The sequence below is a fragment of the Phragmites australis genome, chromosome 8 (genome assembly GCF_958298935.1).
Source record: "Phragmites australis chromosome 8, lpPhrAust1.1, whole genome shotgun sequence".
NCBI lineage: Eukaryota > Viridiplantae > Streptophyta > Magnoliopsida > Poales > Poaceae > Phragmites > Phragmites australis.
Window position 1 is genome coordinate 362465 of NC_084928.1, and position 26919 is coordinate 389383.

General features: G+C 41.8%; 5 protein-coding genes across 11 annotated transcripts; 2 read left to right on the forward strand and 3 right to left on the reverse strand.

Moving 5' to 3' along the window:
* Positions 1-405: 405 nt before the first annotated feature.
* LOC133926088 (protein REVEILLE 6-like) lies at positions 406-4985 on the reverse strand. Of its 3 annotated transcripts, none has more exons than XM_062371843.1 (9): positions 4670-4984; positions 4241-4298; positions 3642-3765; positions 3393-3554; positions 3207-3311; positions 2699-2808; positions 1852-1911; positions 946-1022; positions 406-861 (listed from the first exon to the last, which is right to left on the reverse strand). In XM_062371843.1, exons 1-9 carry the CDS (start codon positions 4852-4854, stop codon positions 846-848), a joined length of 897 nt encoding a protein of 298 aa, XP_062227827.1. In that variant the 5' UTR covers positions 4855-4984; the 3' UTR covers positions 406-845. The 3 variants fall into 3 exon arrangements, with proteins under 3 accessions (XP_062227827.1, XP_062227826.1, XP_062227828.1); XM_062371842.1 differs by having other exon boundaries at positions 3207-3320; XM_062371844.1 differs by lacking the exon at positions 3393-3554 and having other exon boundaries at positions 4670-4985.
* Positions 4986-6711: 1726 nt separating this feature from the next.
* On the forward strand, positions 6712-12903 carry LOC133926089 (uncharacterized). 5 transcript variants are annotated; one of them, XM_062371850.1, is made up of 12 exons: positions 6712-6994; positions 7117-7338; positions 7434-7535; positions 7626-7822; positions 8194-8378; positions 8494-8581; positions 8659-8972; positions 9211-9585; positions 10169-10250; positions 10427-10567; positions 10661-11920; positions 12328-12903. In XM_062371850.1, exons 2-12 carry the CDS (start codon positions 7313-7315, stop codon positions 12492-12494), a joined length of 2937 nt encoding a protein of 978 aa, XP_062227834.1. In that variant the 5' UTR covers positions 6712-6994; positions 7117-7312; the 3' UTR covers positions 12495-12903. The 5 variants fall into 5 exon arrangements, with proteins under 5 accessions (XP_062227834.1, XP_062227831.1, XP_062227833.1 ...); XM_062371847.1 differs by having other exon boundaries at positions 7117-7160; positions 7252-7338; positions 10427-11920; XM_062371849.1 differs by having other exon boundaries at positions 7117-7160; positions 7252-7338; positions 7437-7535; positions 10427-11920.
* Positions 12904-14902: 1999 nt separating this feature from the next.
* Positions 14903-17127, forward strand: LOC133926090 (septum site-determining protein minD homolog, chloroplastic-like). Its single transcript, XM_062371851.1, has 2 exons — positions 14903-15478; positions 16403-17127. Exons 1-2 carry the CDS (start codon positions 14980-14982, stop codon positions 16837-16839), a joined length of 936 nt encoding a protein of 311 aa, XP_062227835.1. The 5' UTR covers positions 14903-14979; the 3' UTR covers positions 16840-17127.
* A 205-nt stretch (positions 17128-17332) lies between these two features.
* Positions 17333-19744, reverse strand: LOC133926093 (uncharacterized). The gene is made up of 7 exons (XM_062371852.1): positions 19510-19744; positions 18750-18856; positions 18614-18658; positions 18445-18532; positions 17965-18052; positions 17773-17879; positions 17333-17680 (listed from the first exon to the last, which is right to left on the reverse strand). Exons 1-7 carry the CDS (start codon positions 19638-19640, stop codon positions 17557-17559), a joined length of 690 nt encoding a protein of 229 aa, XP_062227836.1. The 5' UTR covers positions 19641-19744; the 3' UTR covers positions 17333-17556.
* A 3214-nt stretch (positions 19745-22958) lies between these two features.
* Positions 22959-25822, reverse strand: LOC133926094 (probable polygalacturonase). Its single transcript, XM_062371853.1, has 6 exons — positions 25680-25822; positions 24980-25318; positions 24658-24778; positions 24301-24475; positions 24081-24151; positions 22959-23944 (listed from the first exon to the last, which is right to left on the reverse strand). The coding sequence occupies exons 1-6, from the start codon at positions 25713-25715 to the stop codon at positions 23232-23234; spliced, it is 1455 nt and encodes a 484-aa protein (XP_062227837.1). The 5' UTR covers positions 25716-25822; the 3' UTR covers positions 22959-23231.
* Positions 25823-26919: the final 1097 nt, after the last annotated feature.

The following is a 26919-nucleotide window of genomic DNA, read 5'->3' on the forward strand; positions in this document are numbered from 1 at the left end:
AACTTGAATCGGAATATTGTTGATGTATCCTATCCAAAGAGTCAGAGGTAGCGTATAAAGACCAAAAGGATTTCACAAAAAATCGACATCTCAAATTTGGATCGGACTATTGTACGGGTCAGGTGTGCATTTCGCAAATCACAAACAAACGAATACTGCATTTGGAGCACTAACGCCTGGCACTACCGAATCAAATCTGATCAAAGGTTATCAAGCTTGAGTCTCATAAACATCATCTACTCAGGATTCAGCAAATCATCTCAAGTAATTCTCGCGTCTGTGCAGCCTACCAGAGTAAAACGACAGGAAAATTTCCCAGAGAAGACATGCAACCATGTGTCAGCAAGGACAGATGGGCTTTTTTATGTTACACTAGCTTTATATTGTTCAATGCACGGAGAAGTATTTGACACAACCTGATGTACCATCCTGCATTCTCATGTACGCATTACAACAGCAATTTGTTAGCCTATACACATAGCAAGTAGCTACGTATAACCACATGTGTATATACACACAGCAAAAACTACATGCCAATGTATATTATCCATTCATCCTTGCTAGGGAAAAAGGCATCGGCGAAAACATAACATAATGCATCACCAGACTCATACTTGGTGGCAGGCTCACATATCACATATAAGTTAAAATGGGGAAAAGGGAGAAAGAATCACGAGCACATAAACTAGCTGGCCATCTACATGATGAGCGAAACTAGCCTAAGGTTAGGGCATTACTAAGAGCTATGTACACATGCAACACTACAACATGTGGCTAGCACCCAGCACACTGCCATGCTCCAGAGTGACTTCAACACCTTGGGTGCTCGCAGGAGGGAGCTTCTCTCATTTGCTTGTTATCCTGGATTAGGATCCATAAGCTTAGTGAAAGAAGCACATATTGTGAATCAGGAATGAAATTCAGAAAGAGAATGGGTAGAATTACATGAATGGAACATGAAGAGGGTGAGAAGAGCCCAAATCTTGATCTATTCTTGAATCATGTGAAGAGAGCAACCTCCTCTGCAACAGACAGGGACCTGATCAGTCAGAATCCAAGGAACATAATGCACTTTTGGGGAAGGTTTTACGGGAGTGTTAGCATATGCACTTCTTTAAATAATAGGTTATGTTATTACAGCTTCCAGCTAGGAGGCATTTTATACTTCTAGGGAAGGTTTTACAGAGTGCTAACAAACGAAAACGAAAACCAAATCCAAAGCAAACACACAGAACTGTACAGTGTGTGCAACTGTTTGAATACGCCAACACAGAACTGTACAATGTGCTCAACTGTTTGAACTGACCAGATAGGAAGGTGACACACTGTTTGAATACGCCAACACATCAAACAGATGTTCAAGTATTGCGCAGGATGGAGTGGAACATCAGAATTTACTAATGTAGTTCAGAACAGTGAGTAGTTAGAAAGCAAATGACTAAATTCCAAAATTCCACCAGACTCACTGAATTGACTATAATTATGGGAGTACTTACTGGATAGTGGGTTTAGAAATAAATTCTACAGTAGCACCAGATACTTCCTTCGTAATTTGTGTAGACAATTACGAGCCTGTTTAGCAGAGCTCCAGCTCCAATAATTATTAGAGTTGGGTAATCCTAGCTCTAGGAATTTATGGAGCTGGAGATGTGGGTACACCGAAGGTGTTTGAGTGAGCCATATTGTTTTCATTTTAGACTAAAAATAGAGACTTAAACCACTTTATTTTAGGCTACAAACTCAAGATCTGACATGGAGCTGAGAGCTGGAGCCCTGCCAAACAGGGCCTATAAACACTCTAAAAGTAAGGTTAAAAGGAAAATGAGATGAAAGGAACAGGTAGGTACTTACATGTTCCTCAAAGTTTGGGCTAGTTAGGTTGATAGACAGATTTTTCATCAGCAGAAGTACCTGGAGATCAAAATCGTCAAACACAACAAATTCCATCATAGGTGAAATGACACGATTAATAAATGCTGATGGTATGTGTCAATAGAAGAAACTAATTTACTAGGTGAAAAATGCAATACACAAAGAGAGAACAAAAATAACATGTTTAGGACAAGTCTGTGCAAGCCTGAGAAGTTATTCAGATAGCATGCCTATCAATTGAAATGCCTTACTTTCCTATAAAAAAAGGGGCAATGAGAATGAGAAATAGAATTTTTGGTCTCAGCAGGAATATACAAGAGACTGAAGCAATACAAGTGCTGGTGATGTCCAAATGATCTGCTGAACATCCTTTGTTTGCTGTATTTGGCATTGATTCTATCGAAGTCACACAGGTATACTAGTATGCATTAATTACAATGGACAAGCTGGAATAGACTAACATTACACTTGGCTGCATACCAATGTGTTAGATATACCATATGTACTACACAGTCCAATTATTTGATGACTTTGCCAAGCGAAAAGAATCATAACCTACATGCCAGAGGACAATATACTCTGTTGTATTTTCTTTTAAAAATCCACTGTTAAGTTCAAACTGCCATAATGATGGTTCTACTAGCAACTTATAAACTATATGCACTAGAATTTGTAGCCAAATCTTCATTCAACATGTAAAACTCCATGTAAAAAACTAGATATATACAGATAGCACTATTGTAACATGAGCTTCATGCCTGCAGACAACAATAAGCAAAAGGAAAGATGAATCGATTAAAAAATGGAAGCTGAGAGAAGAAAATACCGTTTCAGCATCAATAGGATCCATTTCCTTCAATTTTTGCAAATGCCCATTTGTCTCTGGATCAAATATGCTTCCCAGGAAGTTGTACACACGAGTAAAGTCTGGCATGGCTGCAAGTTTCACCAGAATGTAGAGAGAGAAAAGAAGAGAATCAGAATATGTCTGAAGAAGAAGGGGCGCAAATGACACAACTACAGTTAATAATATCAATGCCATTAAAGGGAGATATGAAAGTTAGCAGGGTAAGGGTCACGTTTGCACTGTTGTAATAAGGTCATAAGAGCCCTTACCAACCAAACATCAAAGCGTTAAGGTTACACGTAGAATTTGAAGGACCCAATTAAGGATTTGCAGACAGGAAAAAAATAACTGGAAAAGGATTTGCACTGATAACATAACTATATTGCAGTGTGTCGAAGATAACCAGAATAATCTTAGGAAGTTAGGATCAGCAAGACACTTGCTGGCATAGGATGGTAAAGTACATGCAGTTGAAAGAGAAGCTAACCACGCAGTGCTGGAAGCATGATGTCTTGCTCAGTAGCTTCAGAAGTTGGCCAGGTTCCAGATTGGCTACCTACGCTACTAGAGTAATTATTTGGTGCACCTGAACCTGTAGCATCTGCGATAAGTTAGTATCTCCTTGAAAGAAATTGATCAGAAATTGAGTTCACAACAAAAGAACATTATACACCTTCTGTATGCCTTGGACTCAAAAGTTGAACAGGACCATTCTCCCAAGAAGGAAAAGCGTCATTTGCACTTGAGTCCATAGCAACAGGAGATGTATCCATAGATGTAACACAGCCTTGTTCCATTATATGAGAAGCTTGTTGAGGTAAGACAACTTGAGGGACTGCAGCCCCGAAGTTTCTAATTAGATTTATTTGCCAGACTAAAAATTTCATGCCAATCAGGTACAAGATTAAAGAAAAAGACTTACCCTTTTTAGAGGCTTTATGTGGATATGGATGGGCAGCCTTACGCTTTGGCCTAGGTGGGGGCAAATGTTCACCTGTTCCGTTCTTTTGAACCTTCAAAAAGTACTTCTGTGCGTGGCTCCTGATCTGTTAAAAGAACTGTTTTTTTAGATAATGCACAGTTCGTCAGATACAACATAACAAAAAAGGCAGCAACCCATTTACTTATTGGAGTAGCAAGTTACGAGTGGGTGAGTTATCATATAATCTTGTTAAAAGAACAAATAGGTGAAGATTGTGCAGCAAAATGTCTAAACAAACTCCTTGGAGAAAAATATGAGGCAATGAAATGATCAATTTTCTTAGTCTCCCAATAACACAGAATTTCAGTATGACCAAGAAGTTCAGCTGCTAAAGTATATAATTTTTGCAGCCATATAAAAGTAGCACTGTGGGATAGTATAGAAAAAAACATGAAGTTTAATATTGCCTGCATGACCCTTATCCTAAGTTGGTGCTTAAAAAATGTAACTTCCCTAAAACGTTGTGTGCCAAAGCTAACCAACAATAAAGGAAAACAGTAGCACAATGTTGAGACTCCAAGAGCAGATTTTAACTATACCTGTATTACTGTCTTCGAACCAACATGTGCTTCAATCTTTTTCCAATCACGATCAAACCTGTTACACATAAAAGAAAGAAGCAAATATAACAGATGAAACAAAGCCGTTCCAGTCGTCACATGAGCCACTCTAGAAGTATGAAATGTCCTTAAAACTACTAAAGCATCTGTTTAGTCGATAAGCCATTGTCCACACAATTCAGTCATCAGAAAAATCTGATCTAATACTTATAACGCAAGTCAGATCCGCCTATGACCGTGAAACCCCGCAAAGACGCAGCTTTATCAAATTTGAGCAGTTCCCCATCCCCGAACTCGATCCCAGCCAAAAGAACAGAGCAGACGAAGCAGCACTAGAGGTAGCAGAGTGTAGAGACGAAGGACTGATAGAGCTAGAACTGCGAAGAGAGGCAGTAGCGGGCGACTCACAGCTGCAGCGCCTCGAGGAACTTGTCGTGCTCGGGCTCGGTCCAGCTCTCGCGCGACTTGGTGATGGTGTAGGGCTTCCTGACCCTCCTCTCCCCGTCCTCCTCCTCCTTCCCCTCCCCGCCGCCGCCTCCGACGCCCTGGACCGAGGAATCCAGCGGGAGCGGCGTCGTGCTCATCGACACCATCACCTACTCGACAGGCGCCTACTCCTAGGGGTTGGCTTGCTCCGTTGCTTGGGAGTTTGAGGAGATGCGCAATGAACAGTAGTGGGGAGGTGAGGTCTGCGTGCGTGGGGAAGACAAGAGGAAGAGGAAGAGGGCTCGCGGACGCGGGTTCTTCTCCTGTCCACCAGTTTCCACTCACACTGACGAGCGGGACCCACCGCTGCCCATCAGTTGTCCGACGGGAAGCCCGGGTTCTCTTTTTTCTTTCCCTTTTCTTCCATTTTTCTTCTAATATTGTGATCAATTCATTATGTATGTTTTTTTTTTTCGAATGCAATTCATTATGTATGCGGTTTTGTGCCTTTCAAAATTTTGAAATACTTGGCTCAATATTTTTTTAAATCTAACTCAACATTTTATGTGCAAAATTTTGAAATAGTACATTCAAAATGTTGGAACAGCTCAACATTTTTAAAAACTTGGCTCAACAATATTTGAAACCTAATTTAACAATTTATAAAGACTATTTCAACGTTTTATATGCGAATTGTTGAAATTGGTGAATTCGGGATGTTGAATTTTAAAAATAAAAAAAGAAAAATATTCATATTGGATATCATTTTGTCCCATCAATCCTAAATAACATCATGATTCAAACAGATTCAAAAACAGAATTATAGTTTAAGAGAAAAATACATTTAAAGTTGTAGATCCAAACTAATTAGTCACCCACATATCCCTCCAACTCTCACCTAAATCTCAGCCATCTATCTTTTGTAGCACTAATCTCAAACATTGACCTACGTGGAAGCTACATGTAGGGCGACCTATGGATAGGCCGGCCCAGATAGCCCAGAAAGGCCCATCAATATGGGTTACAGTCCATGAGAGGGGTAAGTTTTTTTTTTCTTTTCTTTTCCTGTTTTTATTTTTCTAATATGTATTACTAATTTATTGGTTTATGATTATGTGCTTTTTATATGCATCCAACGTTTCGAGAAGTTTGATTCAACATCTTGCAAAACCTAGTTCAACAATTTTGGAGCATTGGTTCAATATTTTTCAAACTTACAGCTTAGTCTTGCTTTTTTTTTTGCCTTCATATGCATTCAACATTTAAAAAAATGATTCAATAATTTTTTAACATTATATCAACATATATGTGACAAATGTTGAACTAGTACATTCAAAATGTTATTTTTTTAAAAAAATAAAAAGATATTCATATTAGATTTTATTTTGTTCCATTAATCCTAAATAAAATATTTTCTGAGTTTTTTCAAACTACACAGCTCGCTCCTCCAATTCAATATCCGCAAATATCTAGGTTGGCCACAGATGAAGCAACAAAACAACTTGTGCATGCATCATGATTTGCTTGTGCTGGCTTGGTACAACTCTTAGGGTTGGACAAGTGTCTACATTTAACCAAACACATCTAAGTTTAGGCTGAGGACGCACGTGTTTAACAAGATTCTACATTTGTCTCGTTATTCTTCACATCATCTTTCTTGCTACTTGGCATCCCACTTTTATTGTTAACCGATATCGACCCTTGTATTGGGAGATATTGGAACCATAATTTCATTGGATTGGTTTGCTTAAGCAACACATGGGAGAACCATAGTGAATTGGATGGTTTGAATCAAAGAGAACAAGATAGTTTTTTTTTAGGCTATCTCCATGAGAGTTCCTTTCCGGATGAGAATTGCCTCCTTCAGCGTTTCAATGATTTTTTTTTACAATTCTCGTTACGAAATAATTTCTAAGGCTATTTTTTTAACGAAATTCTCTCTTCTTTTACTTTACAAATAAAAAAACTATTAAAAATAAGAGAAAGAGAATAAAAACAGTGAGGAGAATCAGACGGAACACTGAGCCACCGATGCAACATTTGCAGCAAGTATTGTTCTGCCTCGGATCCAAGGGTAGATTTGGAAAAATCTTCTAAATTTCGGTTTCCTCTCCTCTCCTCTCTTTCTCACCATTTCCTTCCGTCACCACAATTTCCTCATCATCGGCGAACCTCACCGCCGGCAATCCAAGCCAACCTAGCCCTCCTCCTGTCGTCGCCATCCTCCTCTCCCCCGCCCTCCACTGGTTCTGGACTGGCGGGGAGTGTAGATCCACCCGGACTCAGGATCGATTTCTTCTTCTGCTGGTAAGAAACCCTAACCTGAACTTGCTTGGACGGATCTTTCTCTCTCTCCGTTCAGGTAGTCGCGGATTTGTTTACTGCGTGGCACCCTGATTATCTACTCGATTCATCCATGGCTCGATTAGGTTCTTCTTCCTCGTCTTCAGCGCGCAAGATTAACCCACGCGAGGTGCAGATGCGGTTTAGTTTCCAGAATTTCGGTTGAACCCCACATGCCGCTCGCTGACTGCCGCCCTTGGTTCCTCGTGTTTTGAGGGAAGCGCCCTAGCTGTCAGATTTAGCTCAGGCGCGGGCAGCTGAGGTCCTTGGCGCGGTGTCCAGATGAGCTCCGAGCCCCCAGAGCCCAAGTCAGTATGCCTTGTTCATTCCACTGTTGCTACCTGCGACTTGAAGGTCCTGTGGATCGTGATGTGTTGTACATGTGTCTGCTTATCTGTGACAGGAGGAAGATGAGGATAGTGTACTCCAGGGACTTTCTGCTGTCGTTTGGCGAGTTGGAGCATTGCAAGAAGCTTCCCCCTGGATTTGATACGGCGCTCCTTAGGTCATTTTGCCTTGTTGTATATTGGTTAGGCTTTTTGCCCAGGCGCCAGTGGGCTTTGCCTGATGATCTTTGTTTTTGCTTGTCGAACAGTGAGCTGCAGGAGCTGTCAGCTGGTGTGCTTGAGAGAAACAAGGGCTATTACAATACACCCCTGGGAAGGTCAGATGGGCCAGGGGGCTATTCTTACTCTTCTCGTGGCGGGAACTCAGGAGGGAGGTGGGACACTCGCTCGTCTGGGTCAAGCGACCGGGATGGGGAGTTACCGGATCGCGAGCCTCTAACACAGGGTAATCTTGTTTTTCTTTTCGGGCAGTGTTTTATGCAAGTCATTGCATCCTTTTTTTGTTAATGTCCGTGATGGATTAGTAAAGAATTGTTCGCCATGCCCTTTTTTTGGGTATGAACACTTTCTGCTGGTGAAATGGTATCCATTGTCTCGTTGACTTGCCATTCAGATGCTTTCTAGTCTATAATCATATATGTGTGCATTTATTAACCAATAGTAGTAACCGGTGGAAGGTGAAGATCAATTGATTGCATGATCGTATTGTTTATTAGTTAGACATATTTTACTTCCCGTTGTCTTATTTATGGGCATATTAGGAATGTCACGTTACTCAGTTCCTTCTTCTGAGGAGTTAATAGTGTTACCTTGCAGGGCGCAATGTCATCCAGTACAGACGCAATTGGCAGAACACGGAGCATGACGGCCTACTGGGAAGTGGTGGTTTCCCTAGACCATCAGGATATGCCAGTGCCGGGCAGTTGGCATCGAAGGATCATGGTACTGCGTATCAACTAAACAGGACATCTCAACGCTACCAGCCACCACGCCCTTACAAGGTTTGAGCTTGCTCACGTGTGCCTTTCCTTCCTTCCATCCTCTTATAGATTGACAGACTTTCCAACTTTAGTGAGTACGTTACACACTAATGACAGGCCTGCTCCTTTTCCGCAGAAAGATGTTGACTCAATGAATGATGAGACATTTGGATCTTCTGAATGCTCAAATGAGGATAGAGCAGAAGAAGAAAGGAAGCGGAGGGGTCAGTATCTCTTACGGCAACATGAACATCCATTTTTTTCCCACTGCAATCATGTCTCACACTGCCCTTATATGCAGCATCATTTGAAATGATGAGGAAAGAGCAACATAAAGCCATGCAAGGAAAGAACGGTCCTGATATTCTGAAAGAAAATCCTAGTGATGATATCATGTCACAGTTACAGACGTCTACCGAAAAGGCAAATGCCAATACTAAAAATGAGAAGCTAGATGGATCTGCAGTGTCCTCAATTTATCAAGAAAATACCACTAAAACATCTTCAGTTCTACCAGCTCCTGCAGCTAGGCCACTTGTGCCGCCTGGTTTTGCAAATGCATTTGTGGAGAAAAAACTTCAGTCACAGTCGTCCAAGATCTCACTTGAACCAAAGGTGCATATTCACACATTGTTTCAATAGTTAACAAATTAGTTGAATGCCAGCAATTACACACAATTAGCTCCTACCCTGCAGTTGCTGCCATCCTTTTCAGAAATTTTGTGTTAAATGAAGACTGAGCCTTCAGTTCTTCATCTTCTCTCTGATAGAATCATTTCCTTACCAAAAGAGGGGTAGCAAATCTACTATCCACCAATGTCATATCACTCCTTAATATGTTTGTACTTTGTAGGGTCACAATGCCACTACTGAGGCTAACATGGCGACTATTGCACGATTTGGTGATCAGCTAGAGGGAAACCAGTCAGCAACAGAGATTACTGCATGTGAAAGCAAAGAGAAGGGCATTTTCGATAACATTGCTAGTATGGGTCAAAACCACACTGTTCCATCTGGTGGTGTTACCACTTCAACTGAATTTGCTTCTAGCATTCTGAAAGGGAGTGAAGATTGGGAAGCTAATGTAACGGATAAGTGTTCTTTTGAAAAAGGAGACAAATCAAAAAATATTGATCCAGTTAGGAAGGACAGTTCAGTCTCAATCTTGGAACAGTTTTTTGGCAATGCATTATTGAACAGTGGCAGCAATTTACCGACTTATGTCGAGGTATGACAGCAAATCCTTCTTTGGTCCTGCTTGCTCTTAGTTTGCTATCTGTGTAGAAGCCTCTTATGAATCGTTATGATTCTGGGTATACATATTTATATAAGCTATGACCTGTAACATGAGTACATGACCAACCAAATCTTGTGAATGTAAATGTGATGTAAACTTGCACCTTTGCAATTTTATATCTGATTTTATTACACAATTCATGTTTTCTAAAATACAGTTAGATCTTAAATATAGTTCATTTTATGGTTCCAATTCGATGATTTTTGTTTATAAGAAAGGATGGCAGCTGATAATCTTATGTAAAACTTCTGTGTGTTGGTGTGCATTTATGTGACAGATTTCTACTTTCTTGGTTTACTTGCTCAGATGGCCTTGTATTCACATCTTAACCAGTTAGGCTTAAATATAGCATTTGGTGGGTTACAGTTTAGAAATGAAAACTTGTTTCTGGTCCTTGTTGTGTAGTGGCAAGGGGCTCGAGAAAGAAGAGAGCTCCAATAATGTTGGCCTGTTGGGCATTCAAATATCTGTTATTTGGGATATATGTTTATTTTGCCTTTTACGCCTTTTGCAGAGTCAGCCAGTGAAATCTGATGATGAGAATATCGCTTCTGTAACAGAATCATCCAAGTTTGCTTGCTGGTTTCTTGATGAAGGTAATCCTGTTTCATCAATTTGCTAGCTGGTTTCATTATATCAGGCATTTGGTCAAAGAGTGGTATTAGCATCTTGGTAAATCATCATGCCACGAAAAACTTTCCAAACAAAAGTAAAAGCTGAGGACATATTCCTCTTTACTCCACAGCATCCATTTACTCTGTATTTCCTGCAGACTCGAAACCTGCAGAAGACTTATCTTCAAAGAGCCTGCTTTCCATGATTGTCAAAAATGAAAATCCAGGGCCAGAAAATATAACTCATGCTCCTTTACCTGATGGCGCTGTTCAGAATTTATCACCAAGATCACCTATTGGTAAACTTGATTCTGCATCCAAGCTCCTCTCATTTACATCTCCTACACCTGCTGATGGAATCCTGGAACAATTTGACCATTCTAATATTCCAGAGACGGTTCCAGTAATGATGACATGTGAGGATCTTGAGCAGACAATGCTGGCACAGGTTAAGAGTAAAAGCAGCTTGACTCAGAAGAATGCTATACTGGAACATCAGATTGTTGTGGATGAGCCAGTTGCCATGCAGAAAGTAGCTGTAGATGATCATGCATCACATCATCTTCTTTCATTGTTACAGAAGGGAACAGATAGCAAGGGATCATCTTCTTTGGGTTTTCAGATAGGATCTGCTGATGAACTGCTGAGTGTTGACACAAATTTAATGGACAATGGTGCAATATCCGGAAGTGATCCAGTTAATAAGGCTGAAAATGTTCCTACTTCAGGGAAGAACCTGACATTGGAAGCATTATTTGGGGCTGCATTTATGAATGAGCTCCATTCCAAAGATGCACCAGTTTCGATTCGAGGATCCACAACTGGTGGTCCTAATGAGTTTGTAGAGACAGGCAAAACTCTGTTGTCATCTGGCCATGAAGTATACTACGCTGTTGAGCCGACCCTACCCTTCAATAACATTAATGCTGCTGTCCCTAAAGAAACAGGAATTGAGTACATGAATTCAGCATTACCCGGTCCAAATCAGGGAAATGCTAGCTTTGACAAGAAAGGCTTTGAAATTCAACTGCCTGAAGAAGATAATTTGTTTACAATGAACGACTCTCTGCCTGGTCAAAATTCTGATTTTTTGCCATCAGTGAAATCCAGTAGGATTGAAGGGCTATTGCCTCAGAAGGCAGTTGATGATATCAGTTATAGGCTTCAAAGTCTTGTGCCTGGTGATGCAGAACACATCCAAGTACTTGGTCCCGATGCTCTGGGATCTCATTCTCGCGAACAGCGTTATCAGGTTGAGTCTCAGAATCTTTATCATCTTCTACAGGGTAGGCCACCTATGATGGCACCTCGCCCAATGATGGATCACATTGTTAATAGGAACCAGCAAGCCCCATTCGACATGCCACAACCGATACGCCATGATATCCACCGTTCTTTCCCAACTAATGTGAATCCTATGCAACATGCTCTTCATGCTCCAGGGGTTCCTCACTTGGATCCAGCTGCCCATCATCTTATGCTACAACACATCTCCATGCCTGGAAGTTTTCCACCAGAAGGCTTGCCAAGAGGTGTTCTGCCATCCCAGCCTGTACATCACATGCCTGGTTATAGACCTGAGATGAGCAATGTAAATAATTTCCATATGCACCCTCGCCAGCCCAGCTATGGAGAATTTGGATTGATGCCAGGTTAGCCTCTACATGCTGATTTTGTATGTTGTGTTTTCTTGTAGATTTCACTTGTCACTGTTTCCTAGTTTAGATGACATAGTGGTGGGCTTGCTATAAATGTGGAGGCGCCAATTTTGAGCAAAATTGCTTACTTACCTGAATCTGATATCCCAGATCACATGACACAAAATTCTGTAGTTGAATTTAGATGGAACATAGGTTGGTTTTATGAGCAGAATACTATTCTGCTTCTTTTGGGGGTTAAGATTATCGTTTGTCTTGTTTTTGTTTGCCGTTTTCATTTGGTTTCTCTCTCTTTATTGTATGTAAAGGTTCTATTAATTTGTGCAAGCTTTGAAGGTATTACATACATGTTAGCCATATATGCCGATATTTTGTGCTCATATTTGGCTTGCATTGTTTAGGCCCATCAGGCCCAGAGGTTAGAGGCGATCATCCAGAGGCCTTTGAAAGATTTATCCAGATGGAGATGTCAGCCAGATCAAAGCAGCAGGTGCACCCAGCAATGGCCGGCCCTGTACCTGGTGGGTTGTACGGGCATGAGCTTGACATGAACTTGAGGTACAGATAGATGATCAATGCGTGGTTGCTTATGCAATCCATAGGATCCCCCCCCCCCCCCCAGAAGCGTGGTTTGTTGTATGTGTGTCAAATACTCTTCACCGAAACCGCTATGTGTCCATTAACCTGGTTTAGCGTCTGGCAGCCATTAACTTGGTTTAGCGTCTGGCATCGACAAGAGTTATTTGGTTTCTTCAAGATGGCTGATTTGGGGTATGTATGTACTTATGAAAGGGTGAATGATGGGTTTATGGTCTATTGGGAAAAGTGGTAAAAGGATATTATGGGTTGACATGCTGTCGTCGTAGCAGCCACCTCTGTAATGTGTTCGTGTGTCCTGTGTCAGACTACCGTTTTCAATTTTGTATAAACGCTAGCTGTTCCACACAAAGAGGGGGAAGAAACTAACATATTTCATATTTGGGTTTGGTTTGCCCCCGAGCTGAGTTGCAAGACAACTCAAATTGCCCATTTGAGCGCTGGCTTCTCCAGGCCATGCGAACGTGTATACTTGTGCCTCCATATCATCTATTTCTATGTCATGTGTGGTGGTTCCCAAGAGCTCTGTCCAGAAGACTCCGACACCTCCTTGCTCGACGGGAGATCGTCCAGACAAAGGAACGACCGTGAATTGAAGGCTCTCCTAGTTATCACAAACTTCTAAAAAAAGCTACAAATTTTAATTAAAAGCTTGGCAAATGTCAGACTTTTGGGGGGGGGGGGGGGGGGAGGGGAGAGTATTAATCCTCAGCACTTTAACTATGCAAAAATAAGAATGGTGATCACAATCATTCAGGGAAGACCCTATGCTTTTCCAAGGCCATATGTACACAATATTAAAATTTGATCAAGAAAGACCTACAACAACACAAAGGAGTGTAGTTATAACATGGAACATCGATATCTTGATGTAAGTCAACGCCCAGGAGGCTACTTTAGGTAAGTAATAACTTGAAACTTCAAGGATTAGAAAATCCAGTAGGTTTAATTAAAAAATGAGTCAATAATTAGGTTCAAAACACGACATTTCATACCAATGGTGAAAACTGGGGATGACATGCAAGGCTTGGTTGATAGCTGCTACTGCTCATCAATTTCTGCAGAGTAGAAATCACTTCTTTTATTTGAGCTCGTTCTTTCAAATGCTCTAGCTCCCGAATACATGAAGCAGTTCATCAGAGAAGGAAAAAAAAGACTTGTCCTTTCTTTAGATTGCCGTGCTAATTGTACTATACTGTGAGGGTGTGTGTTGCAACTGAACCTTTATTTTTTCTAAATACAATAATACATAGCTCTCCCGTATGTTTGAGGGAAAAAATAAGAAAAAAATAGCTTGTGCACAAGCTTTGAAATAAAAAAAAAATTAATATGTAACTTCGGGAGAGGATAGTGAAATATAGGGTCATTATATCAATTCGAGTTGGGATCACACGTTGCCTGATTTTATAATATCTAGAGAACATTGATCTGAATATGGCTGATAATAATTGTAATCTGTTACGTAAAGCTGTTATGAGCTCATCTCATAATGTCTAGAGAACATATACAACCAAAAAGATTCTTATGAAATATGGACCATGGGAATTGGTAAGCGACACAGGAGTAAATGACATGCTTGTTTTCAGGATGATTCTTGCTTGAATGTTCAAATATCCCTGTTATTGTGGATAAATCCTCTTGCGTGCAAACGTCGAAACCCATCACATAGAATCCTGTTTTCATGGATGTTTACTGCTCGAAAGCTGCCACGTCCAGTGATATACTGCAAACAGTTTTTTGTTATCATGACGCAAAAGCACAATCAAAATTTGCAAGCATACAAATGCAGAGGGATCACACCTCCATTTTTTGTTGGACGGTGCTATGCTGCTGATTTTAGTAGTGGTTCCATCTAAAATATTAGTCATGCTGATTTTAGTGCTATGATTTGTTTGATTATATGTCCCAAAATTGATTATATGTCTTACAATTAATCAAACTTTGATAATATATTCAAAATTAATCAACCTTTGATCATATATACCACATAGACTAGTTCAATACAAAGTTTGTCCTTTAGCTCTCATACCTAATACGAAATTTTATTACAAACTAGTCTATGTAGGATATATGGTCAAATGATGATCAATTTTAAACATATTATCAAAGTTTAATCAATTTTGGGACATATAATCAATTTTTCGTTCATATTGGAGTTGAAAAACTGAAATTGAGATTTAAAGCTTTGAAGTAATATCCAAAGGTAAAGCTAAATTGATTCTTGAGTGAAAATTTCAATTCAATTGTTACATTTTTGGGTTCATAAATAGCTAGATTTTAAATACAAAATATTAACACTTTACAATTTTTCCTGTTCCGGAACAATTATTTTTCCTGTCCCAAAAAGAAACAGACCACCCTCCTCGCACAATCACTCTACTCTACTGTAGCATCAGCCATGGTCGCCTGGGAGTGACCTCCTAAAACCCTAGCCAATCCTTGCTCGCCTCCGTCCAATGGCGTTCGCGCCGCCGCGTCTCCTCCCCCTCCACCCTCCGCCACAGGCCCCCGCCCGCCTCGCCGTCTCCGCGCGACACCACGGGGGCCGCACCGCGCCGGAGCTGTCGGGCCCCACCCCGCGCGTGGTGGTGGTGACCTCGGGCAAGGGCGGCGTGGGCAAGACCACCACCACCGCCAACCTCGCCGCCTCCCTCGCGCGCCTCTCGCTCCCCACCGTCGCCGTCGACGCCGACGTGGGGCTGCGTAACCTCGACCTGCTGCTAGGGCTCGAGAACCGCGTCCACCTCACCGCCGCCGACGTGCTCGCGGGGGACTGCCGCCTCGACCAGGCGCTCGTCCGCCACCGCGCGCTCCAAGACCTCCAGATGCTCTGCCTCTCCAAGCCCCGCTCCAAGCTGCCGCTCGCGTTCGGATCCAAGACCCTCACTTGGGTCGCAGACGCGCTCCGACGCGCCGCCAACCCGCCTGCATTCATCCTCATCGACTGCCCCGCAGGTCAGCTCCTAACCGCAATATTCTGCTTATAGTTGCGTCGGCGCCATCTAATCCAGAGCGTAACTAATTTGTTATCTCGATCTACTAGTGAATTAAGGATCCATTTTGACGAGTTTAACTGACTTTTTTCGCCTAAATTTAGATGATTGGTAACAAAGAATGCATGCACTCTAGACTCCCATTAGTTACTCGTATGAAATGAACAGAATTGGGATGTTCCAGTAGCCTTTCTAGACTCCTTTGATAATTTTGATTAATCCCATCCGAGCGTATTGGTGGGAGCTTTGATCGAGGAGCCCTAGGAGCAACTGGGATGATGATTTCAACCTCAGTTTTCACACATTCATCTGCATCGGCTATCCAAGATTAAGGATTTCAGAGCCAGGATACTCCTCATTCTTTTCATAACGCTAGTTCATTCTTATGATGCGATGTTCAGGAATTCAGATTTGTGAAATTTAACCCATTTATGTGCCAGCCCATTTATCAAGAGGTTAGTCTTAGATTGTGGTATCTTAGTCACATTTCATAGCTTCTGTTTACAGGCACTATTAGAGTCAGGTATCACTATCAGGCAGCTAATTTGTTTGTGACTTTTTTGTTCACCAATTGGCTCCATAATGGCCCGATGCAGAAGTGTAACTGCGGTCATAGTGGTGCGACCTTCAAGCCTTTCATGTTTATTCCAGTCCTATGTACTGTGCATTGTCAATTTACGAAATTATCATTTAGATAATACGATTAGCACCATGTTCATCCCCTTTGATCGAGATTGATTGCCACAGCAGGTGCTTTGATCCTGTTCCACGCAGCTGTGGCATGACGTTAGTTTTTCTTTCCAAAACGAGTATGTTAGAATTTATAACCAGAAATCTGCATCTACTCCTGTAATGTAAGGTTGCTTGACTGAGGTTTGCCTTGCAGGTGTTGATGCTGGGTTTGTCACTGCCATTGCCCCTGCAGAAGAGGCCGTGCTTGTTACCACCCCTGACATTACGGCTCTCCGTGATGCTGACCGTGTTGCAGGGCTGTTGGAGTGCGACGGCATCAAAGACATCAAGATTATTGTTAACCGGGTGCGACCTGACCTGGTGAAGGGGGAGGACATGATGTCAGCGCTTGACGTGCAAGAAATGCTCGGGTTGCCTTTGCTAGGCGTGGTGCCAGAGGATGCGGAGGTGATCCGGAGTACAAATAGGGGTGTGCCATTGGTGCTCAACGACCTACCCACACCGGCTGGCCTTGCTCTCGAGCAGGCTACTTGGCGATTGGTGGAAAGAGATGCAATGACAGCAGTCATGGTCGAGGAGCAGGAGAGGCCCAAGAAGAAAGGCGGCTTCTTTTCATTCTTTAGTAGGTGAGTCTGAGTTCAGTTGTGGAGGTTAGAGTGTAGATGGTGTATAGGCTTGCAACCTGGAGTTTCCGATTGTTTTCTGCTTTGCTTTGTTCTAGGTTAGAACGATTCATTCGTTGTGCTTGAGTAGAAGAAATATGTGATTTTGGCTTGATGCTTATATCGCTGGAGGATTTGGTTCTACTTATGTCGAGAACGAAACCGTACTTTTCTTTTCTTCTCATGGAACTGCACAATCATACGCACTTGATTGTTGCCGTGCGAGTCAATAAAATAAGCATCCAAGTTTATGTTCTTTCGAGAATTATAAGAAAATCACAGGTACGTGGATCTATAGAAATGCCCTTGACTTCACCTTCAAAATGGAATCACTGTTGCGCATTAACCACATCAGACGTCTCGTACTCTCGTCACCTCAGCTGACAATACCCCATAAGCAGACATAGCCAGCAGTTTTTTTAGCAAGGACGACCAGGGTGAATGTGGCTCGAAAAACCATATGGCTAACATCTTTGAGAATGCATTCAAACAGGATATATTTTCAGTTATACAGAGCACATTCAACTTTCTTTCAGAAAGAGGGCAAAGTATCATCGAAATAAATCAGAAGTTACAGTTATGTCATACAGATTGGTCTTCACTCATACAGAAACATCACAATCTCAGACCAGGAGGCCATGGCATTCGCAGCCAGACCACATAAAGCTTGTACACAGCAGCAGCATCACTTCATGTACCTATGCAGAAACTTGCGGTGGAAATCACTTCTGATGGTGTCATTGATGAACCGTTTGGCTGTCTTGGTCTCTCCACGTGCCTGGTTCTTGAATACGACATCATCATCCCACCTGCAGAACATGTAAAAAAAACAAGATTAGGCTCACCATTAGCCACTTGATTCTATTAGATGGTAAGATGAAAGCAAGCATCAACATCGCACCTTCTCTTAATACTGAAGGAGCCGGGATTGTTAATATTGATCAATGGGTTTCCTCTCATCAGTTCAGCCTCCTTCATCTTGGCCTCCTCTTCTGCTTGTTGACGCTCCTACAATGAAACAACTTCCATTATGTTTCCAAAATCTATATAAACATCACCTTGAAATCATGATAGAGATACAAAAATTACAAACCTTTCTAAGCTTGTCCTCAGCTCTTTCTTTCTTAATCCTCTCAAGCTCAGCCATTAGAGCTTCAGTGTCATCGTCGTCATCTTCATCGCTGAATAGAATTTGTAATTGAATGTGTAAGAGCAATAATACGTTGTGAAAGTGAACTATGTTACAAGAACATGAACCGCCATAAACAATTAGCCCTAAAAGAAAGTTGCTGAGATATTTTATCTGCCATTTGGTATGAAGACAGCCTGACCACAACCAACTAGACATGCCAGACAATGTACAACAATGAGTATAGACCACTAGCGATTAGCCTTCTGGCTAATACTAAATTTTGTTGTAGATGACACAGAAAAATTAATCTAATTATATCCTACAAAACAGTTAACATAGTTATAGGTACAGTTCATCCTACTGATGCAGTAACAATAAGAACGTCAGCAGCATTTCACAAGAGCAAGGTTTATAAATCACCGAGAAGGAGACAGATCTGACCTTTCATCATCACTTCTAGGTTCCACGTCGGAATCATCTGCATCAATTTCTCGTGGAACTATCTTATCCTCAGCCTCTCTCTTTGAACCTATGATTTACAACAAGAAAGAATAAATCATCACTAAGCCACAACATAAACAGATATTCATGCAGCATTAGTGCCACCAACCTTCTAAGAGCAGCTGACTTGAATTTTTCCGCCGGTCTCTCTCTTCTGCAAGCAAGAACATGCACTATTAGATATTGTACATACCGATTGCATGACCATCTAAAAGGGAAAAAAGAGAGGGAGAAAGTGGGTATACCAGCATAGGACTTGTCCTTGGAAGAGTAATGCTTGTGTTCACGTTCCTCAAGCTCATCCCTAAGGTTCCTCTTCTGTAGCTCATCTTGGGTCTGCTGGCCCTCTTTTCTGTACATATGGGAGCAAATAGTCAATATGCGCCATGGAGGAAGAGACCTCGGTCTGACAAATTGGCAATGAAACTACGCAGCTAATCCTATTTTGGGTTTTGATGGAGACAATCGATGAGACCATAACAAAAAAAAAAAGAGAGAATAGATCTTAGCCATATCTGAATAGGTTGATTCTGATTCCCAGATACTAACAAGGAACATATACATCTTTGTTAATTGCATGCAAATTTTCTTTGTATTGATGCAGCAAAGGCAGCAATTTAAATTTGTAAATGCATAATTTATGATATAGTTATCCCATCTCCATCAGAAAAGAAAGCATAGACAATGGACTGGCAATATAACAAAAGGCTATTTTTTTAGCCTTATTTTCCTACGACAACATAGAATCTCAAGTAACTAGCTCGACATTCAGAAAATTCAACCTTCTAAAATATACTTCGTCCCAAAGACACGAGCCGCCCCGATCTGGGAAATAATCCCAAATCAAAACTCCTCTAGTCACAAACCCTAGCCGTTTCCCCGATCCTTCGTCGAGCTACGCAAAGGGCAAAAAATTAAAAAAAATCGCTAACCAAGCAAGCGATCCCAAGCGAAGACGATCTGAATCCACGGATGCATGGATGGGCGCGGGGGTATGACGGATACCTGGGCTTGAGGGTGGTGTGGGCGGCGAGGTCGCGGGAGGAGTACTTCTGGGAGGGCCCGAAGATGCGGGTGCCCCCCTGCTCGTTCCCGCCCTTGGCCGGCGCCCACGTCGGCCGCGCCGCCGTCGTCATCTTTTCCTACTTGTCTTGTCCCTCCTCTCCTCTGCGCGAAATCGAAACCCTAGCCAAGAGCAGGAAGAAGAAGAAATTGCGGAGATGCCCCTGGCGAAGCCAGGCGGTAAAGGAAAGGAAGAAATAAATACTATTCGCGGTCAGGGGAAGAAACAAAAATATCAGAAGCAAGCGGAGAAAAAAAAATCCTAAAAATATCACCATTTTTCTTTTCTCAGAACAACTAATAAATTGGTCCACGTTAATAGCGTGGCTAACCCTGCTGTAATATTTTATCATGATATTTTTATTAAAAAATAGTCTTTTAATTTTTTTATGAGGTTAGTGTCATTTAATTACAAATTAGGAGAAGAAATAAAAATTATATTAGTGAAAAAGGAAATTATTTATCTCCAAACTTGTACCAAATCGTATACACGTATTGGTTTAATTTATATATATTTTAATCAACTGTCAAAATCGTGTATCAGGTGTAAACATTTCAATCAAAATCAAAGTATGTTTGCTTTGCGTGCATTCAATGACTTTCCTGCTGCCTGCTTGATGTGACGACCGTTAGCTACACTGTGCTTCTTAATCTATTATCTTATTAAAAATTTAAAAAAAATTATTATTGTCATTATGAATTTTAGTTATTGATTAATTGTGTTTTACATGGACTCTTTATTTAGGTATTTAATTTTTTTTATAAGACTAGATTTGATATGGATCCTTATTTTTTCTATTCCAATACCAATTTTGATTATTATTTATTTTTATTTTATTTAGCTTTTTATTTAGAATATTTTGCTTTCCAAATAATATGGAAATTGAACTGTTTAGAATATTTTGCTTTCCAAATAATTCCGAATTTAGGTATTTGTTAAACGTATTTGATATGGGTTCTTTAGTTTAATTTAGACCATTAGATGCTCATAACAATGAGTGGTCTAGATCATTTTCTTTTTTTCAATTAACGTGGTAATTTTGTGACATTAAGAGCGAACGTGGTGACTTTTTTTTCTCCTCGAATAATAATATAATAGATAGATATCTCCATTTTTCTTTCCTCTCAAAAGTAAAAGGAATAACAAAAATAAAATCACCACTGGAATTCGAATGTGTTAATAATATAAGTTTTCTATTCTATTATATTCTACTGGATGCAAATGAGCCTGGCAATGTCTTGGTCTCACTTATTAGGGGAAATTCCTTATTTGCTATAATTTTTTTTAACTCTTTCTTCTTGCCACTCCAGAAAACGAATGTAACATTCTGAGTTTTAGCATTTTAAAAAATAGTAAAATTCACTTCAAATTAAAAAAAATTCTAATTGTTAAACTAATATAAAATCAAGGAAAATATATATTTGATGTATATATACTCATATGTATATATTCAAATGTATTATTTTGGTTAGGTATTCCAAATATCACTAGGTTAATTTCTAAATTAATCGTTGCAACAAATAGAGCATATGCATTTTGGATTATTGCTTTTATGGTTTTGGTATGGCGATTAAAATTTGACTATCTCTCAAATTCAAATCTGTTTTAATTCCTTTCGGTAATTTCCCAATCTAAATCAATCCGTGAAAATAGATCTTCCAGTCCAACTCAAATATTCTTTTTGAATCAATCTCAAATCCAAATCTTAAATTCAAATACTTCTATTTGAATTTAATCCCAAATATCTCAAATCCAGTCTCAATCAAATCAACGTCAAATTCGTATCCAAATGCAATTCAAATCATTCGAGTTATATTCGAATACTTCCAATTTAATCGTTTCGAAATTTCAATTCAATTCGATTCAATTCGAATTCTCGTTCCAAAGTCATTCAATCTCTAATTCAAATCCTTGTTCTAAATCAATCCAAATCCTATATAAATCACCTTGTTTAAAACTATTTCAAAAATTTTGTTACCAGACTACCTTGTTTTAAACTATTTCAAAAATTTTGTTACCAGACTACCTTGTTTTAAACTGTTTCAAAAATTTTGTTACCAGGTTACCTTTGTTTTAAAAGGTTAACAATAGAGAATATAACTAGATACATATATAAGAACCTACTTTATGCTTAAAACTATACCGTAAAGTCTTATCATTGAAGTTTTCATTATGTATCTATTAACCCCTTTGAAATAGTACATGACTTATTGAGTATCTTCTATGCTCAATCTTGTTGTTTTCAGATTATTGAAATGGAGATCAAACTCATCCTTGATGAAGTTAAGGAGAAGAAGTCTAATGTTGCATTCGCACCCGAGTTACCTATGGCATTGGGTTGTATCATTATTCGCTCTGTTCCGCTGTAGGTTCTTCTGTCTGACTGGTCTCCTATAGATCCTTGTCCATAAGATCATCTTTTACTCTTTTTAGATAATTATTTTAATTTATTTTATTCGAAGTACGTATTTGATATCATTTATTGAATTCTGTGCGTATCAGCTATTTGATACAGGAACTGATACAAGAGGCACAGAGGAACCCGAGATCGAGGTCCTGACAACGAACTTTTTTATCTGCCATTGGTTTCAATTTTTCGTTCCTTACATACCACTCTGTTACGGTCCGGTCAGTTCTACCGTCCAAATGCACTTGTTCACCCGGTACTATTTGTAGGTGCAGCGGTCTTCTGTTTCTTAAAAAATCTTAGAATTTTTGTACGTATTTTATAATACATGTGCAACCTATTTTAATTCGATTCACCAAAAAATCTTGTATAGAATCTAAATTAAAATCCTATGTAAAATCAAATTTTCTACTAGACCGATTTTCTACTTTTGGAGGAATAGGAGACCGCTATGCCAGTAAACAGTACTGATGAACAGTGCATCTAGACGTCAGTACTGATCGAACTGTAACAGAGTGACGTGGAAGGAATGAAATATTGAAACCGATAAGAAAGTTCGTTTTCTAAGTCGCAAGAGGAAATAGTGAAAAAATTTAATGGCAAATAAGGAATTGCCCCCGCTTATTATTGGTCTGTATGAATGATTGTGCACTATCAACAGTAACAAAAAAGCTGACGACAGATTAGACATGGCCACTTCGGATGTCTGAACATTTCCGTCAGGTGTCTGTGGGTTGCTGGCGGCGGCTCGTTTTCCAGTCAAAATTTTCAGTTTCCTCTGAGATCCCTGCTCATTTGGCAACGCGCATGTACATGAATGAGTTGGGTAAAAAGGTAGGTGTTACAGTCTGACGATGAATCGAATAGGGGAGGTGCAGATATTAAGAGCAGGCAATCACTGGCAGCTGTCCGAGAGAATATCATGTTCTTCAGTTCATGGCAATCGATTCAGTTCACAGGGGAGCAACAGCATGGTAATCGATCTCTTCAAACAGTTTTGGTAATTATCTTATATACGAGAAAACTGAACAACAGCTCAGTGACAATGAGCAAGTTGCAGACAGATTGACATGTGAAAACTAAAGCATCAGATGTAGCCACCCTTGTCATCTTCATCTTCACCAAATGGATGGGATGGTTATTGGTTTCAGATTACTTGGAGGAGCATGTGTAAGCAAAGCTCTACTACTACTTAGGCTAGTGGTCTAGTCTTGTTTCTTGTATCAGCAAGGCAAAGCAAGCATGGAGCTCGAAACTTCAGTTGCTGCCGCCGGTGTTGCCGGGGACGTCGTAGGCGCACTGCTGCACGGTGACCTTGTCGATGGGCAGCGTGTCGGTCGGGAAGGGGCAGGCGCCGTTGTGCGTGCCCCGCAGCGGCTCGCACGGCGCCGGGCTCACGTTGGCCGACACGCCCTCCACGTCGGTGCACGTCCACGGGTACTTCCTGGACTTGGCCAGCGCCGCCGTCACGTTGGCGATGCAGATGCCCTTGAAAGGCGCGCCCTGGATGCCCTCCAGCCGCGCCGCAATGTTCACGCCGGTGGCCACCACGTCCTGGTAGCTGATGTTTTCCACCACGGGGATGGCGTTGGGGTCGTACTTGCCGTCGGGGTGGTCCTTGTAGTTGCCCGTCATCCGGAACATCCACTTCATGGTGTTCAGGCTCATCCCGCGCACGAACACGTCCCGCACGTACGCGCCGCGCCCCACGGCGGTCTTGATGCGCACGCCGGACTCGGAGTTGATGGCCGTGATGTCCTCCGCGCGCACGTCCTGGATGCCGCCGGACATCTCGCTGCCCAGCGCGATCACCGCGCTCGTCGGGGACACGCACGTCAGGCGCCGGATCACGATGTGCTGGCTCGGCATGCCGTACGCGATGCCGTACTCGTCCCACCCGCTCTTGATCGCCACACAGTCGTCGCCCGACACGATGTAGCAGTCCTCGATGCGAACTTGAGAGCACGAGTCTGCAATACAGAGCCAGCCATGAACCGAATCAGCATCCAGCTCTTGGAGTCTTGGTCCAGCAATCCTAATCCTTCCAGCAAGTATGTCCAGGACTCCAGGCCCTGAATGAATGGATGGACATATACATATATATACCAGGGTTGATGCCGTCGGTGTTGGGAGAATGCGTCGGCGCGAGGATGGTGATGCCTTGCACCACGATGTTGCTGCAATTTCGCAATGTTTAGCCGTCACCGTCAGATAATTAAACACAGTACAGACTTACTATTCAGAATGCAAATTTCAGGTGGTCATACATACAGAGCTAGTTACTGAACGAAGGAAAGAAAAAAAGAACAAGTTTTGATCACCCCACCTGCTATAGACCGGGTGAATGTTCCACGCCGGCGAGTTGAGCAGCGTGATGTTGGAGATGAAGATGGTGTCGGAGTGCATGAGCTCGATGAGGTACCCGCGCGTGTACTTGAGCTGGTTCTTGTGAAATTTCGACCACCATATCGCACCCTGCCCATCTATTGTCCCGTTGCTGCCTGGATGAGAGTGAAGTGTTGGTTTGCAAGATCGGAAGAAGCAATTCATTCCATGTACTCCACTGGTTGGTTAGATTAGATTATTCAGTGCTCTGTTCAGGTTCTGAACATTTCATTTCTTCAGAACAGCTGAAATTATGAACATTTATCTATCTGAAGGTTGAAGAGGGCTCAAGACTGACCAGTAATGACTACGTCGGTGAGGTTTGATCCACCGATGAGGCTAGCGTACCGTCCACCAATTTTGTCCCTCCCTCTTCCATAAGAAGGCAAAGGATCGATGATTGGCCATTCGGTTATGTTCTGCACCACCACACATACAGAGCTAGTTAGTTTCTAGTTGTTGCAGCATCTGAAACTGAAGAATCTCGATGATATGTTTATCTTAAATTCACAGCATCGCTCTGTTGTTTGATTAGAGGTCGTTTCACACATGCGGAGCAGCTCAAGAAACCACCAGCAATGAGGATGACCGGTGAAGTGACGACGAGGAGGCGTACGGACCTGTGAGCCGAGGATGACGGCGTCGCTGTGGAGGAAGAGGGTGAAGTGGCTGGTCAGGTTGAATGGCCCCGTCAGCCACTTCCCCGCCGGCACGTACAGCATGCCGCCGCCGCCGCTCTTGCCAGAGTACTGCGACAGGTGGTCCACCGCCGACCGGAACGCCGCCGTGTTGGACGTCGTGCCGTCGCCCACGCCGCCGAAGTCCGCCAGCGATGCCGTGTGCGCCCGGCAGCTCGGCGCCAGGTACATGCTATGCCCGGGCCTGGACGCCGGTGGGCTGTGGCGGCGCGCGGCGACCGTCGCCGATGCGGCGAGGAGGAGGCATAGGGAGCGCAGAAGCTGTACCGAGAAACGGGAGATTGTCCAAAATTATGCATCTTATTTTAGAAAGAATAATTCTTTACAGGAACTGATTTGATCTAGTGGATGCAGTTCAATTTCGTCAAAAATCTCTTCTTTACGGAGGAAAATTTTGCTCTTTATGCAGAAAAATGCAGAAGAAACAAGATGACATTTTTTAGTGCGATAAAATTGCATCCAGAAGGTGCGCATATGCAGTGAATCTAGGGGAAGACATTACGAAAGAGAAGAGAAACGCAGTGCAAAAATGTGCCGTGAGGAACAGATGTTAAAAATATGAAGACTAGAAGAATGGAAACGAATGAGTAGTAGCGGAGGCAGTGAGATCATTCATTCATACATGGAGAGTTGACGCGTTGAGCATTCGCGACGCCATTGCTGCTGCTCTTGCTCTGCCTCTGCCTCTGCCTCTGCAGTAGCCTAGTGTGAGTGACACACGGGAGACGAAGGAGAGATGGAGCGGAGTAGAGTGACAAGAGAGAGGCAGACCCATCCCCCATTTATAGGAGTCCTTTCTGCACTGTTGAGCACTAGCTGATGAGTAATTTATGCGATCCACAGCTAACTTTTCCGGCATCCTCTTTTTTCTCCGCACGAGTGACTCTTTTCCACTAAAAATTTACAACTTGCATTGTTGCTACGTGGAGTAGCAAAAAAATTTGCATACTTTTCAGTTGCCTGAATTCGGGTAGCTAGCTTAATTTTTTGCCGGCCTGTTCCTAATTTCTTATCCTAGTTTATCAGCTTTTTTTGGGAATACGTACAGTGAGCGTTACTTGTTTCTTGAGCATTGCCTGTGATATGCAGTGCAGTATCCTTTTAACTGACACTATGCTAGTCACGGGGGCATAGATAAGACAGCATGGATACGAATCATACGATACACCAGGAACTGTGAGCGGACATTCCTTCACGCAAAAGCAGAGAGAGAGAGAGAGAGAGAGAGAGAGAGAGAGAGAGAGAGAGAGAGAGAGAGAGAGAGAGAGAGAGATTGTTACCTTGGTTGGGTTTGTCGTTGGATGGATCAGTGCTTACATGACATTATTGTGGGCCCCAACCCCACTGATCGATGCATTACATGGTGCTTTCGGCCTTCACGTTACGCGAGCCGGATCACGAGCAACATCTAAGAGCTGCTGCATGTGTTAAGAGTTTGGCTTATCATCAGATCTCTAATTCTAAAAATTTCAAAAACAATTTTTCTCTCTATTTGTGTCCGCTATAAGTGACAATTAATGATGTTAATCGCTGTTTATTTCAGCGGTTACTACTACTAGTGTTGTTTACGCAGCGATTATTAGTGATGTTTATAGTTGTTTATTGAGGATAATTGCAAATATTACTAAGTAACTTACTGTTGTGTTATATAAGCCCTGGAGATGTCCAGGCATGAGAGTTTTTGCGTGCCGTCAAGTCTACGAACAAATCAACCCCATTCATCTTTTCTCTCCACGAAATTACTGTGTTTTTTTGGTGCTGAGCTACTGAATCTCGTCGACTCCTAATTCGAATGGATAACACAGTTGCTTTGAATCTTGCCAGGGAGATGCATCGTCTGCTATTTTTTTAGTAAAAACTCC